The 13,999-nt window shown below is 44.8% G+C and overlaps 1 protein-coding gene across 1 annotated transcript in view; it reads left to right on the forward strand.

The window, feature by feature from the left end:
- Window positions 1-13,113, forward strand: part of CGREF1 (cell growth regulator with EF-hand domain 1) — a 59,028-nt gene extending 45,915 nt beyond the window's left edge. The window contains exons 5-6 of the mRNA XM_030195536.1: window positions 9,506-9,630; window positions 11,994-13,113. Of these exons, the coding sequence (XP_030051396.1) occupies window positions 9,506-9,630; window positions 11,994-12,371 (503 nt within the window). The 3' untranslated portion in view covers window positions 12,372-13,113. The remainder of the gene's footprint in view (window positions 1-9,505; window positions 9,631-11,993) is intronic.
- Window positions 13,114-13,999: the final 886 nt, after the last annotated feature.

The following is a 13,999-nucleotide window of genomic DNA, read 5'->3' on the forward strand; positions in this document are numbered from 1 at the left end:
ACACTCTCCCACAGACACACTTGCACCCACTCTCACTGTCTCACACACACACACTTGCACATTCACTCTCTCTCACGCACACAATCACTGTCACAGACACTCTCTCAAACATACACCCTCCGCCAAAAACCTTGCTAGCGCCCGTTTCATTTCAGCAAGAAACGGGCCTTTTTTTTACTAGTAGGTCTATAATTTCCTGGATCATCTCTGGAACCCTGTTTAAAAATTGGCATTACATTGACCACCATCCAATCTTTTGGTACCATGCTTAATTTTTAAAATAAATTACAATTTTTTTTTTTTTAGTTGTATCAGTACTCTGGGATGTATGCTATCAGGTCCAGTTGATTTGCTACTCTTCAGTTTGTTAAACTTTCCCCATTACATCTTCCGGGTTTACAGAGCTTTGTTTCATTTTCTCTGACTCATCAGCATTGAATACCATTTCTGGCACTGGTATGTCCCCCATATATTCTTCTGTGAATTCCGAGGCATAGAATTCATTTATTCTGTCCTCTATGGCCTTGTCTTTCCTGAGTGCCCCTTTTACCCCTTAGTCATCTAGCGGCCCAAATGATTCTTTTACCAACTTCTTCCTTCTAACATGCGTGAAAAAGTTTTTACTATATGTTTTTGCCTCCATCATAATCTTCTTTTCAAAGTCTCTCTTTGCCTTTCTTATCAGCACTTTGCATTTGACTTGACATTCCATAAGTGTTTGTGCCTTAAATATACTACTACTACTTATCATTCCTAAAGCGCTACTAGACATACGCATCGCTGTACACTTGAACATGAAGAGACAGTCCCTGCTCAACAGAGCTTACAATCTAATTAGGACAGACAAACAGGACAAACAAGAGATAGGGGAATATTAAAGTGAGGATGATAAAATAAGAGTTCTGAACAAGTGAATAAGGGTTAGGAGTTAAAAGCAGCATCAAAAAGGTGGGCTTTTAGCTTAGATTTGAAGACGGCCAGAGATGGAGCTTGACGTACTGGCTCAGGAAGTCTATTCCAGGCATATGGTGCAGCAAGATAAAAGGAACAGAGTCTGGAGTTAGCAGTAGAGGAGAAGGGTGCAGATAAGAGAGATTTACCCAGTGAACGGAGTTCCCGGGAAGGAATGTAGGGAGAGATGAGAGTGGAGAGGTTCTGAGGAGCTGCAGAGTGAATGCACTTATAGGTCATTAAGAGGAGTTTGAACTGTATGCGGAAACAGATAGGAAGCCAGTGAAGTGACTTGAGGAAAGGGCTAATATGAGCATAACAACACTGGCGGAATATTAGTCGTGCAGCAGAATTTTGAACAGATTGAAGAGGAGAGAGATGGCTAAGTGGGAGACCTGTGAGAAGCAAGTTGCAATAGTCTAAGCGAGAGGTGATAAGAGTGTGGATAAGGGTTCTGGTAGTGTGCTCAGAAAGGAAAGGGTGAATTTTGGTGATATTATAGAGAAAGAAACGACAGGTTTTAGCAGTCTGCTGAATATGTGCAGAGAAGGAGAGGGAGGAGTCGAAGATGACCCCAAGGTTACAAGCTGATGAGACAGGAAGGATGAGAGTGTTATCCACAGAAATAGAGATTGGGGGAGGAGGAGAGGTTGGTTTAGGGGGAAGATAAGAAGCTCAGTCTTGGTCATGTTTAGTTTCAGATGGCGCTGAGACATCCAGGCAGCAATGTCAGACAGGCAGGCTGATACTTTGGCCTGGATTTCGGCTGAGATTTCTGGTGTGGAGAGGTAGATCTGGGAGTCATCAGCGTAAAGATGATACTGAAAACCATGAGATGAGATCAGAGTACCAAGGGAAGAAGTATAGATGGAGAAAAGAAGAGGTCCCAGGACAGATCCCTGAGGTACACCAACTGACCGTGGGATAGAAGTAGAGGAGGTTCCACTATACACTAAAGGTACACTGGGAGAGATAAGAAGAAAAGCAGGAAAGGACAGAGCCCTGAAATCCAAGTGAGGACAGCATATCAAGGAGTAGGCTGTGATCAACAGTGTCAAAAGCAGCAGATAGATTGAGAAGGTTGAGGATAGAATAGAGACCTTTGGATCTGGCCAGGAATAGATCATTGGAGACTTTAGCAAGCGCTGTTTCAGTTGAATGAAGGGGGCAAAACCAGATTGAAGTGGATCAAGAATAGCTTGAGATGAAAGAAAGTCAAGGCAACGGCGATGAACAGCACATTCAAGTATCTTGGATAGGAAAGGGAGGAGGGAGATGGGGTGATAGTTGGAAGGACAGGTAGGGTCCAATGAAGGTTTTTTAAGGAGTGGTGTGACTACGGCATGTTTGAAGGTATCAGGAACAGTCGCAGTGGACAGTGAAAGATTGAGGATATGACAGATAAAAGGGATGGCAGTAGGAGAGATAGTGTTAAGTAGATGGGTGGGAATAGGATCAGAGGAACAGGTAGTTAGTTTTGAGGAGGAAATAAGATGTGTAGTTTCCTCTTCAGTGATTTCAGAAAAGGAAGAAAAGGAGGCAGGGGTTGGAGGGTTGAGAGAATGGACTAAGGGAAGGAGAGGTGGAGGTGACCTGGTTGAGAATTCAAGTTTAATCTTGTGAACCTTATCATGAAAGAACTCAGCCAGAGTCTGGGGGGAAAGTGAAGGGGGGTTGGAGGTGAAGGCATTTTGAGGAGAGAGTTCAGTGTGGCAAAGAGACGTTGAGGGTTTGAGCCAAGAGAATTAGTCAACTGGATGTAATAGTCCTGTTTGGCAAGTAAAAGAGCAGACTGGAAGGAGGTCAGCAAGAATTTGAAATGTATGAAGTCAGCATAGGCACGGGATTTCAGCCAAAGGCGTTCTGCAGAGCAGGCACAGGAACGTAGGTAGTGGATTCTAGAGGTCAGCCAAGGCTGGGGTTTGGTACGTTTTACAGAATGGGGAATGGGAGGAGCGAGACTATCCAGAGCAGAGGAGAGAATAGTATTATAGGAAGAGACAGCCTCATTGACAGACTTGGATAACATAGTGGTAGAGAAGAGATTTGAAACACTGGAGGACAGAGTAGAAGGGTCAATAGCCTGAAGATTCCTAAATGTATTGGTTAAGATTGGACAGGACTGGGGAGGAGGGTGTTTAAGTGTGAAAGTTATCAGATGATGGTCATAGAGGGGAAGAGTTGAGGCACAGAAACTGGAGAGTGAGCAGTTTGAGAAGAGGATAAGATCAAGACAGTGGCCATTCTGGTGAGTGGGGGCAGTACAGCACAGTTGAAGATTGAAAGAGGATGTTAATGCAAGAAACTGAGAAGCATAAGAGTCAGAGGGATCATTAGCATGAATGTTAAAATCCCCAAGAATGAGGGAAGGAGATGAAGGTTCAAGAAAGAAGGAAAACCAGGCATCCAAAATACTGGATCTGCCTACGCCACTGATGTGTACAGCACTGTGTACATCTGGTGGTGCTATAGAAATGATTAGTAGTAGTAGTGATTTTAGATGCCAACCATAGACATGATGTAAGTGATTGGGCCTAAATTTGGAGCTAAACTGCAGACTTATGCTATTATAACAGATTTGATCCACAACTCTTGCCATTCTAGAATACTAGCTTAGCACCCAGTAGTTTGGCACCAAACATTTAGTAGATATAATATTCACACCAGTAATATTAGGCCATACCTTCTACTCTTCAAATGTTTGCTCTTTTTAGTTTTTTAATATGCAGTGCTCAGTGTTTGCTATTGTGCCACATTACCATGGTATTGGTAACAGCAAACTGCACAGCAAACCTAAACCATCACAGCACTGTTCCAGCCTGCCTGCCTGCCTGCCTCTTTTAGGTATAGATGGAATTCACCGTCCTTAAAATATTATAAGTAAGAGTAGCACTTATCTCTTAGGCATCTGTCTGTCCAGTGCAGGGTCTTGTTGTGCTGTTGCTGTGTACACCCTTGTGTAGGTGCTGTGAATATTATATCTACATTAGAACTTTTAGCACCAGTTAGCATCTAATTGATCCCTAAGAGGAATAGTGATTACCAAACATTTAGTGTCATATGTAGAACCCTCTCCCCACACACACATTATGGGTAGCGCTTGTGCGCACTCACGCCTATCGTTGTCCTGTCGTGACTGTGCCTAACATTGTGTGCACAGATGTTATTTTAGAATTGGTACTCGGTGCATCCCATCACAGCACCCAACGCAAGGCACCCGGCGTCAAATTCTGTGCAAATGATGAAAATTGTTCATGGGAACTGCACAAATCCTTCAATGTGCAGAATTCTCCCAGGGGTTCATAGCAGAGTAATAGCCTTCAGAGCAAAATCTTTCCACCTCACCAGATTAAGGGGTCCTTTTATCAAGCGGAAGTAGAGCTACCGTGAAGGTATCGTGTGGCAAAACAGCACTACCGCTGAGTGCACCCAGGTTCCTGGCGGTAGTTTTGTGTTTGCCACACGCAGTTTCCTGGCCAGAAAATAATTTTGTATTTTCTAGCGTGGGTAGCAGGGAGTAGGTATGCCCGACGGTAATCAGGCAGTACCGCGCGCTTTCCGATTACCTCAGGGTTAGCGTGTGAGCCCTTACAGCAGTAAGGGCTCACACGCAGAGAAGGGCGACAAAAATGATAAAGGGGATGGGACGACTTCCCTATGAGGAAAGGCTAAAGCAGCTAGGGCTCTTCAGCTTGGAGAAAAGGCGGCTGAGGGGAGATATGATAGAGGTCTATAAAATAATGAGTGGAGTTGAACGGGTAGATGTGAAGCGTCTGTTCACGCTTTCCAAAAATACTAGGACTAGGGGGCATGCGATGAAGCTACGATGTAGTAAATTTAAAACGAATCTGAGAAAAGTTTTCTTCACTCAACGTGTAATTAAGCTCTAGAATTCGTTGCCAGAGAATGTAGTAAAGGCGGTTGGCTTAGTGGAGTTTAAAAAAGGTTCGGACGGCTTCCTAAAGGAAAAGTCCATAGACCGTTATTAAATGGACTTGGGGAAATCCACTTTTTCTGGGATAAGCAGAATAAAATGTTTTGTACATTTTGGGATCTTGTCGGGTATTTGTGACCTGGATTGGCCACTGTTGGAAACAGGATGCTGGGCTCGATGGACCTTTGGTCTTTCCCAGTATGGCAATACTTGTGTACTTATGTACTAAATGGCTGCACAACAATTTTTATATTAGCTCATGGCCATTAATGACCTCCATTTAAAAAATAGCCCTTTTCCCATCTCAGTAAAAAGTGGACTGGCGCATGGCAATTCTATGCGTCCACACTACTGCAGGCCATTTGTTTTACCACAGCTTGGTAAAAGGGCCCCTAAAAGAGGAAGCTGTAGGTATTGATACACAGTAGGGATGCAGAAGAATCTTGTTGGTTAGTTGTTATTTCATCTGACGTTATTTCCCAGTTTCCAAATATTTTTTCCGATTCATTTCATACAGTTTTGTGATGAGAAAATTGTTAATGCTCGTCAGAATGTTTTAACATGTGCCTGTCAACTTTATGAGGGTGGTTTTATAAAAGGGAAGGCATCTGTTTTTTTAGTTTTTCAGAGAACTGCAGAGGTCTGAGCCAGTACAAATTAGGAAGCCTGGAACTCATAATTAAAGAAAAACAGTCAGCTGTACAAATAATAATGTTCAAAATGTTTTAAAATTAAAATATTAGTTTAATGCACTCTTATTGTGTTACATAGATTTATGTATTAGGATTTACTTACCACCTTTTTGAAGGAATTCACTCAAGATGGCGTACAGTAATAATAAATCAAACATGAGCAATAGACAATTACAGAAGTAAAAATATTCAAATAATACAAAGTATGGTGTGGAGGGGCATAATCGAAAGTGAGTGCTCATCTCCATGGGCGCCCATCTCCGTGGGCGGCCATGCGAAGGGGCGGGACAAACCGTATTTTCAAAAAAAGATGGGCGCCCATCTTTTTTTCAATAATACGGGTTGTGCGGGGCAAATGCCTAGGATTTGGGCGTTTTTGAGCTGGACGCTATCGGTTTTCAGCGATAATGGAAACCAAAGGCGCCCAGCTCAAAAACAAACAAATCCAAGGCATTGGGTCGTGGGAGGGGCCAGGATTCGTAGTGCACTGGTCCCCCTCACATGCCAGGACACCAACTGGGCACCCTAGGGGGCACTTTTACAAATTACATTTTTTTTTTTAAATAGCTCCCAGGTGGATAGCACCCTTCCCTTGTGTGCTCCCCCCCAAAACCCACTGCCCACAAGTCTACACCATTACCATAGCCCTAAGGGGTGCAGGGGGGCACCTACATGTGGGTACAGTGGGTTTGTTTGTTTTTTGGAGGGCTCAACATTAACCAGCAGAAGTGGAACAGGTAGGGGGGGTGGGCCTGGGTCCGCCTGCCTGACGTCCACTGCACCCACTAACAACTGCTCCAGGGACCTGCGTACTGCTGTCAGGGAGCTGGGTATGACATTTGAGGGTCGCATACAGGCTGTGGTGGGAGGGGGTTAGTGACCACTGGGGGCGTCAGGGGAGGTCATCCCCAATTCCCTCTGGTGGTCATCTGGCCAGTTGGGGCACTTTTTTGGGACGGGTCGTGAAAAAAAGGGTCCAGCAAAAGGGACCCAAATTCTCGCTTCTGCCGCCCTTTTTTTTTCGATTATCAGTCGACGGCACCCATCTCTCCTTGGCCGATAAACACGCCCCAGTCCCACCTTCACTATGCCTCCGACACGCCACTGTCAACTTTGTTCGTTCCCGCGACGGAGTGCAGTTGAAGACGCCCAAAATCGGCTTTCGATTATACCGATTTGGGTGCCTTTGCGAGATGGGCGCCCATCTCCCGATTTGGGTCGAAATATGGGCGCCCATCACTTTCGAAAATAAGGCCGATAGTATACTACTTACAATGTCAACACAATATGCAATAGAACATTTTAATTGACAGTGTAGGGAATAAGCAAAGATGGAACATATAGATAGGTAAGAGAGTAAGAGGAGTTAGAAAGTAAGAAAGTTAGAAAGATATTCACATAAAAAACAAAGGGGTCCTTTTACTAAAGTGCGCTAGTGCTTTTAGCGCATAGTGAAAATCAGCATTCGCTACATGCTAGAGACACCTATAGTGTTTCTAGCGTTTAGCGCATGCTAAAAACATTAGCGCGCCTTTGTAAGAGACTCCCAAAGTGAATAACTTCTTCTTGGTCAACTTAATTTCATGTTCAGTTATAGAGGTGTGGTAGCCGTGTTAGTCCAATTTTAAAGGTAATCAATAGAAATAAAACAAAATAAAACATGGAAAAGAAAATAAGATGATACCTCTTTTATTGGACATAACTTAATACATTTCTTGATTAGCTTTCGAAGGTTGCCCTTCAGTTATAGAAATAGTAAGCAAATAAACATTAATTTCTCCAAACAGAGGTCCTTTTCTGTGTGAGGTCTAGGCCAAATGGCCCTGCTGGCCTTCCTCCCTCCCTCTCTCTTATAGGTCTGGCTTATTTTTATCGTATTTCATAAAGACACATAATTGTCCATGTGTTTTTTTTTTTTTAATACTAGCCCAAATCCAGCAGATATTGTGCCTAGATTGTGGGCTCTGGTATTTATACCTGCTTCAGAGCAGACCTAAATGTTATTGTGTAAAGTACACACTATATATGCATATAAATCATTGCTCTGCCCCTCCTGCTCCTAATCTCTTACCCAGTGTGCATTTTTACTATTCTATGCATAAAAAGGGGTTTATAAAACTACCCTCTATGTGGATAATTCTATAAAATAGGGATTAACATTTACATGCACATTTTTTATTTGCATTCTATCTGAAAATGTTTAGAATATTAGCATATATGTGCCTATATACCAAGTTTGTGCCTAGGAGATGTCCTGTAAGATGTGCCTATATTGCTTAATGCACATTTGCAAGGAGGTGTACATATGGCCAGAGCCTGAGAGGAGTGCACACATATGCATGTACCGTATAAAATGCTATAAAGTACACACGCATCTTTCCACAGTAACAACATGTCTATGGCTGGTAATGCTTATGCTTTATTAGACTTGATATATCGCCTCTCAAACACAATCAAAGCAGTGCATAAAATCACATGATCAGTATCAAAGAAAGAAACACTAGACAGGACAGGAAAAGAAAGAGAGAGAGAGAGAGAGAAACCCTCCCCCTCCACAGTCTATGGCAATGCACCACCACCCAGCCACCCCCACCTGCATCCTCCCTAATCTCCAAAGCGTAATGAAAAAATATGCGCCTTAACCTGCTTCCTAAAACTAAGGTGAGATGTAAGTGTCCATGCAGTATTGTAGGTGTGTGTATACACCTGGTTAGGCCAATATTCTGTAAAGGAAAATAGGCACCTAATTTCCTTTTTAGGATATGTTGCTACCAGGTGCTGTGTTTATAGCAGGGGCATAGCTACGTGGGACCACGGGGGCATGGGCCCCCCACAGATTACGCCCTGGCCCCCTCTACATTTAACCCCCCCCCCCCCACCGCATCAGGTACCTTGTTTGCTGGCGGGTGTCCCCAAAACTCACCAGCCGAAGTTTTCTTCAGCGCCGGTTGACCTCGGCGCCTTCGTTGTGGGATCATCTGTTTCTGATGCCTTACGTCCTGCACCCTGCATGTAGCCCTGTGCAGGACGTAAGGCGTCAGAAACAGATGATCCCACAATGAAGGTGCCGGAGTTGACCGGCGCTGAAGAAGACTATTCGGCTGGCGGGGATTGGGGACCCCTGCCAGCAAACAAGGTACCCAATGTGGCGGCAGGGCGGGGAGCGGGCGGCGGCAGGGGGGGTTGTGTTTGCGGCAGCAGGGGTCCAAAGTGGCGGGGAGGGTGGCGGTTGTGGCGGTGAGGGGGGGGGGTCGGCGGCAGGGGGAGGCAGCTAAACAGTGCCCCCCCCCACCTCGGGCTCTGGCCCTCTCTCCCGCTGAGGTCTGGCTACGCCCCTGGTTTACAGAATCACCCTTTATGTGCATTCATTCATAGATTTAAGTTGTGCTGAATTGATTTTGTGGTGACTACATTTTTAAGGCTTCTTAATGAACCAGGGGGCCCTTGTACTAAAGGGTGGTGTGCATCAATGGGCTTGCCGCGTGCCAATCTGGCACTACCGCAGGAGCCTGGCTGTAGTTCCCACCCCTAGCGTGCACCATTTCCAGCGCTACAAAAATATCTTCTATTTTTCAGGTAGCGCAGAAGCCCCTAGCATCTTCTCAATGGGTGGCGGTATGTGCTCCCCTCCCCCTAAATGGCTGCACGGTAGTGCTAATTTGACGTGCGTTGGATGCACGTAGGCACCTATGCGCCTTTGTAAAAGGGCCTCAAAGTAAACAACAATACAGGCTTACACTGTCATAGGCATGCTGATATTAAAGCATCCACCAGCAGTGATGTTTGTAGAGCTGGAAGTAAGAAACAGTTAAATCTGCAGTGTTACGCTTATCCTCTGAGTGACTCCACGCCTCTTCCTGGCTTCTCTTTATGTGGTCATAGCTTGCGCCTTGTTTTTTACCGATTTGTCTTCTCTCCCTGCTTCCAGTTCTCCTCTACCTCTTTGCGTTTTATGACTATGACAAGAGTGGTTATCTGGATGGCCTGGATCTCCTCAAGCTACTATGTGATGTTTGGTCACAGCACTGCCAGAGTCAGTCTTCTAGTGAGCTGGTACGTAGAACGCTGATTCACAAATGGTGCACGTGATCGTAATATAGAGGTAAATGTTCATTCAGCAGTAGTAGTAGTAAGCGATACTTTAGCCTTTTGCCTGGATATTCAGTGCCAGGCCATGTCTGGGCACTGGCATTGAATATCTGGGTAGGTGCAGGTACCCAGCTGAGGCCAATATTCAGCCGTTAACTGGATAACTGAAACCGGACAAAGATAGGTCTATGTTATATTTGGTCCAATTTGTCCGGTTATCTTAACTGGATAAGTGCCATCTCTGCTCCTGGACTACTCACAACATAAACCAGTTTCTGTTTAGATTTTTAGAAAGGGAAATGGGACTTGATATACCACCTTTCTGTGGGTTCTTTTGCAACTATATTCAAAGTGGTTTACATAGCATATACAAGTACTTATTTGGCCAGAGTCATAAGGAGCTACAGTGGGAATGGAACCCAGTTCCCCCAGGATCAAAGTCCACTGCACTAACCACTAGGCTTCTCCTCCACTGTGGGAATATTCAGTGGCATTATCTGGTTAAGGGCTACTGAATATCCCTAGATAACCTTGCACAGGTGATGTAACTCTCACTGGTCTAAAATAATTCCACAGAAGTATGTCATAAACAATCTGTTCATCAATATATAATAATAAATAATTATATCCAATGCAAGTCAGTCTTCAAAGTATCTTAAATATTCAGAAGACTGACTGGTATTGAATATAATGCTATATTTTTACAATGTTGATGAAGAGACTCTGTTTGTGACATGCCTTTTGTAGACCAGTGATGGTGATTTTTTTTTCTCCTTGACATTCAGGATTTTCACCGAGGTCTTTACTCTGCCTGTAAAACATTTTTTTCTGTTTGTGCTCCATTTGTTTATTATTGGCAGAATCCCTGTTGTTTGTAATATTTTTCTGTCGTACTCTATAACATTGATTAGTGTTTGAAATATGAACATCTCAACCTGAATGTTCAATTTCCATCATTAAACCCATATGCAGAATGGGGCTTCAGAAACATAAGAAGGGCCAAACCCAGTATCTTGTCTGAGCATTTTATTGGATCTAAATCAGGTGTGCTGGAGCGGGCTCTCAACAGGCTCGCGAGAGCTGTTTGTTAAATTTTTAAGAATTCTGGGAGCCAGTTGTTAAAGTAGGTCCCTTCCCCCCCCCCCCCCCCCCCCCCCCCCCACCATGTCTACTTTAACAACTGGCTCCCAAAATGTGGGCTTGGGCCCCCTCCTGAATTTTCTTCTACTTTACTGGCAAGGATACTGAGCCCCGTCAGCCAAATAACTAGACTGCCACCACTCCCCCACTCCTTGTTTCCAGCTCTGAGCAGCAGGCTGGGACTTCTTGTGTATGTGAGACAAGTCCCAGCATGCTGCTCAGAGCCAGAAACAAGCAGTGGGGAGTGATGGCAGTCCACTTATTAGCTGGTGGAGCTTGGCATCCCTGCCAGCAAAGGTATCCCTAGCGTGCCCGCACGGGGGGGGGGGGGGGGAGAGGCATGCTTTGCCCCCACCAGTCCACTCCTGCCCCCCCCCCCAAATTGCAGGGCTGGCTACGCCTGTAGAGAGAGCCTGTTGTTAAAAATTTACCAGCACACCCCTGATCTAAAGTATTCTGAAAAGTTATTGGTGTATCTCTTCATTAGGTAAGAAAGATTCTTGAGGTCATATAATTGACTCTACTGGGTTCTGTATGGGGTGAAGATCAGGTTCTAGGATTGTAGTTGTGTTGATCTCTCAAGGATCCAGAAAGGGTTATGTCTGCTCAATATACTGCTAATAATCATTGATACTATCCCCCTGATATTCTAAACTATTTAACCAGCTAGGAATGCTCCTAGCTGGTTAAATAACGTTAAAGTGCCTAACTGCAGATATTCAGATAACTGGTTATCTACTCCCTGAATATCCAGGTTAGTGGCTAGCTGTTAACTGGCTATATTGCTCGACACAGCTGGTTAGACATTCATATTCAGTACCAAACCGGCCATGTTGAGCGGTCAAAATAGGCTGCTTAAATAGCAGTTAGCACTGAGCATCGGCATAACCGGTTAACTTTTTAGTGGCCCAAATAAACCTGGATATTCAATGCTGGTCACCAGATACGGCCTGGCATTGAATATCCAGGTTTAACGCCAGCGGTGAACAGCAAATGCACTGCCCGCTGGTGGCTGAATATCGGGACCTAAGTATAAGCCCATCTGAAAGATTGGATGAAATTACATTGAAGAGATGCTTAAAGTTAATTCTAGACAAGTGTGTTCTCTAAAGACAAGATTTTCTTAAGATGTGTTTTTTTTGGCATGATGTGCTCTGTTCAGTAGAGTTGCTGTTTCTCTTCTGCAGGTAGTTCAACTTGTGGATGAACTCCTGGAGAAGCAAGACCTCAATGGGGATGGTTTACTGAACCCTTCAGAACTCTTGACTCCCCCTGTGGAGTCACACATTTCAAAGACAGCTGGTGAAGTAAAGAGAGAAGAGGTTAATGATCTACCTCCTGAGCCACAGAAGGAAACTACTACGATCAAGGAAGGACTCCAAGGTCATGAGGAGCCTCAAGTTGCAGGAGAGGCACCCTTCAATCAGCAGGGATCAGATATCCTAGAGAATCTTGAAAGAAATGCAAATGATCCAGTGATAGAGGCTGAAGAAACTGTACTTGTGGAGACCTTTGATGATGATGATGATGGAGTTCAGCAGATCAGTGTGCTAGAAGAGATGTAATGTGATCCTGAACTCCTCAATAAAATACTATAAACAGCTCAGGGTCCTCCCTGGTGGAGAGACTGCTTTATGACCATGCCATCTTTAGATGCTCAGAGCCTTAACCTGATCTACCACTTCCCAAATGTGGAAAATAAGTCATAATAATAATTCAATGGTAAAAGAAAAACAGAAAACAAATCGACTGCACCGAAAAGAGAGTTAACCAGAAAGATGATATAGAATACAACAGAACAGCCCTATAGACTTCTAGTGGACCACTATTAAACACATTTAGCAGAATTCATTTTGGAAAAGATGAAAGTGTCCCATGATGCTAACACTAAAGGACTTCCCTAATGAAGGGTGGAAAGAATGGTTTGCAGTAAATACTATTTCATCGCATCCCTTTCTACCTCTTTGGCAGGATTCATTGAGCTAGGCCTGTGTTCCAAACTTATGTGATGTAACTAGCCATGCTGGGGTGAACTAAAAGAAACACTTGTACAAGGCTAGGCTCAAACTATTTTCATGCTTGGACATTTTGTTCAGTGGATCCTGAATCAAGACGAGTTTGACTGTTCAAGTATTCCATGCATCGTGAAGGGCACTTCTATAAACAGCTTCTAAATTAGGCGCCAATTGCAAGCACTAATATATGGAATAAGTGCACATCACAAATTGGCATTTATGCACATACTAGCCGTTCACCCCTTAAAAACGGGCTAATATAGGAGGGAGGGGGGGTTGAAAGGCCCCCCACCCTGCCGCCGAGTTCGCCGCTGCCGCTCCCCCTCCGAGTTCGTCCCCCCCCCCCCCCCGGAGCCGTCACCACCCACCTTCCACCCGGTCGGGCCCTCGCTCCGCTATTGAAACAGCGAGGGCACGCAGCACACGGCTCTACTGCTGAGCTGCCGTGGCCTTCCTTCTTCTCTGCCTGTGTCCCGCCCTTGTGTGACATAACGTCGTCGAGGGTGGGACACAGGCAGAAAAGAAGAAGGAAGGCCGATGGCAGCTCAGCAGAGCTGTGTGCTGCGTGCCCTCGCTGTTTCAATAGCGGAGCGAGGGCCCGACCGGGTGGAAGGTGGGTGGCGGCGGCAACTCCGGGTGGGGGGAGCGTTAGCGACGGCGGTGTCCCTCGCAAATGCGCAGTAGAGACCCTCTCTGTTCCGCCCTCGTCATCACGTATTGACATGGGGGCGGGGCAGAGAGGGTCTCTACTGCCCATTTGCGAGTGAGTACGACACTCGCCATTTATATATATCGATGTGCTAGGCACTGTTTTATAAAATTATGTGCTAATTTAATGATATACCAGTAGGCAGAGCCTGGGCTTGTCATGGGTGTTCTGACTAGCAATGAGTGCATCTTAAAGAATAGTATCAGATGTGTGCATTGCGAGGCGTGCTTAGTCATGCCATTTTGTGCCTGCAATTGATCTGGCCTAAACCTAAGTTTCAGCAAGCCAAAAAGAGGCGGCAGTGACCTGCAACCTAGCAAAATTAAGACCCGCCTAACTCATTACAGAATAGTAATGAGGTGTGGTAGCCGTGACGTGTTAGTCCACTCTTAAGGTTATCAATAGAAATCAAACAAAATAAAACATGGAAAAGAAAATAAGATGATACCTTTTTTTTACTGGACATAAC

This window comes from Microcaecilia unicolor, chromosome 3, assembly GCF_901765095.1.
Source record: "Microcaecilia unicolor chromosome 3, aMicUni1.1, whole genome shotgun sequence".
Taxonomy (NCBI): Eukaryota; Metazoa; Chordata; class Amphibia; order Gymnophiona; family Siphonopidae; genus Microcaecilia; species Microcaecilia unicolor.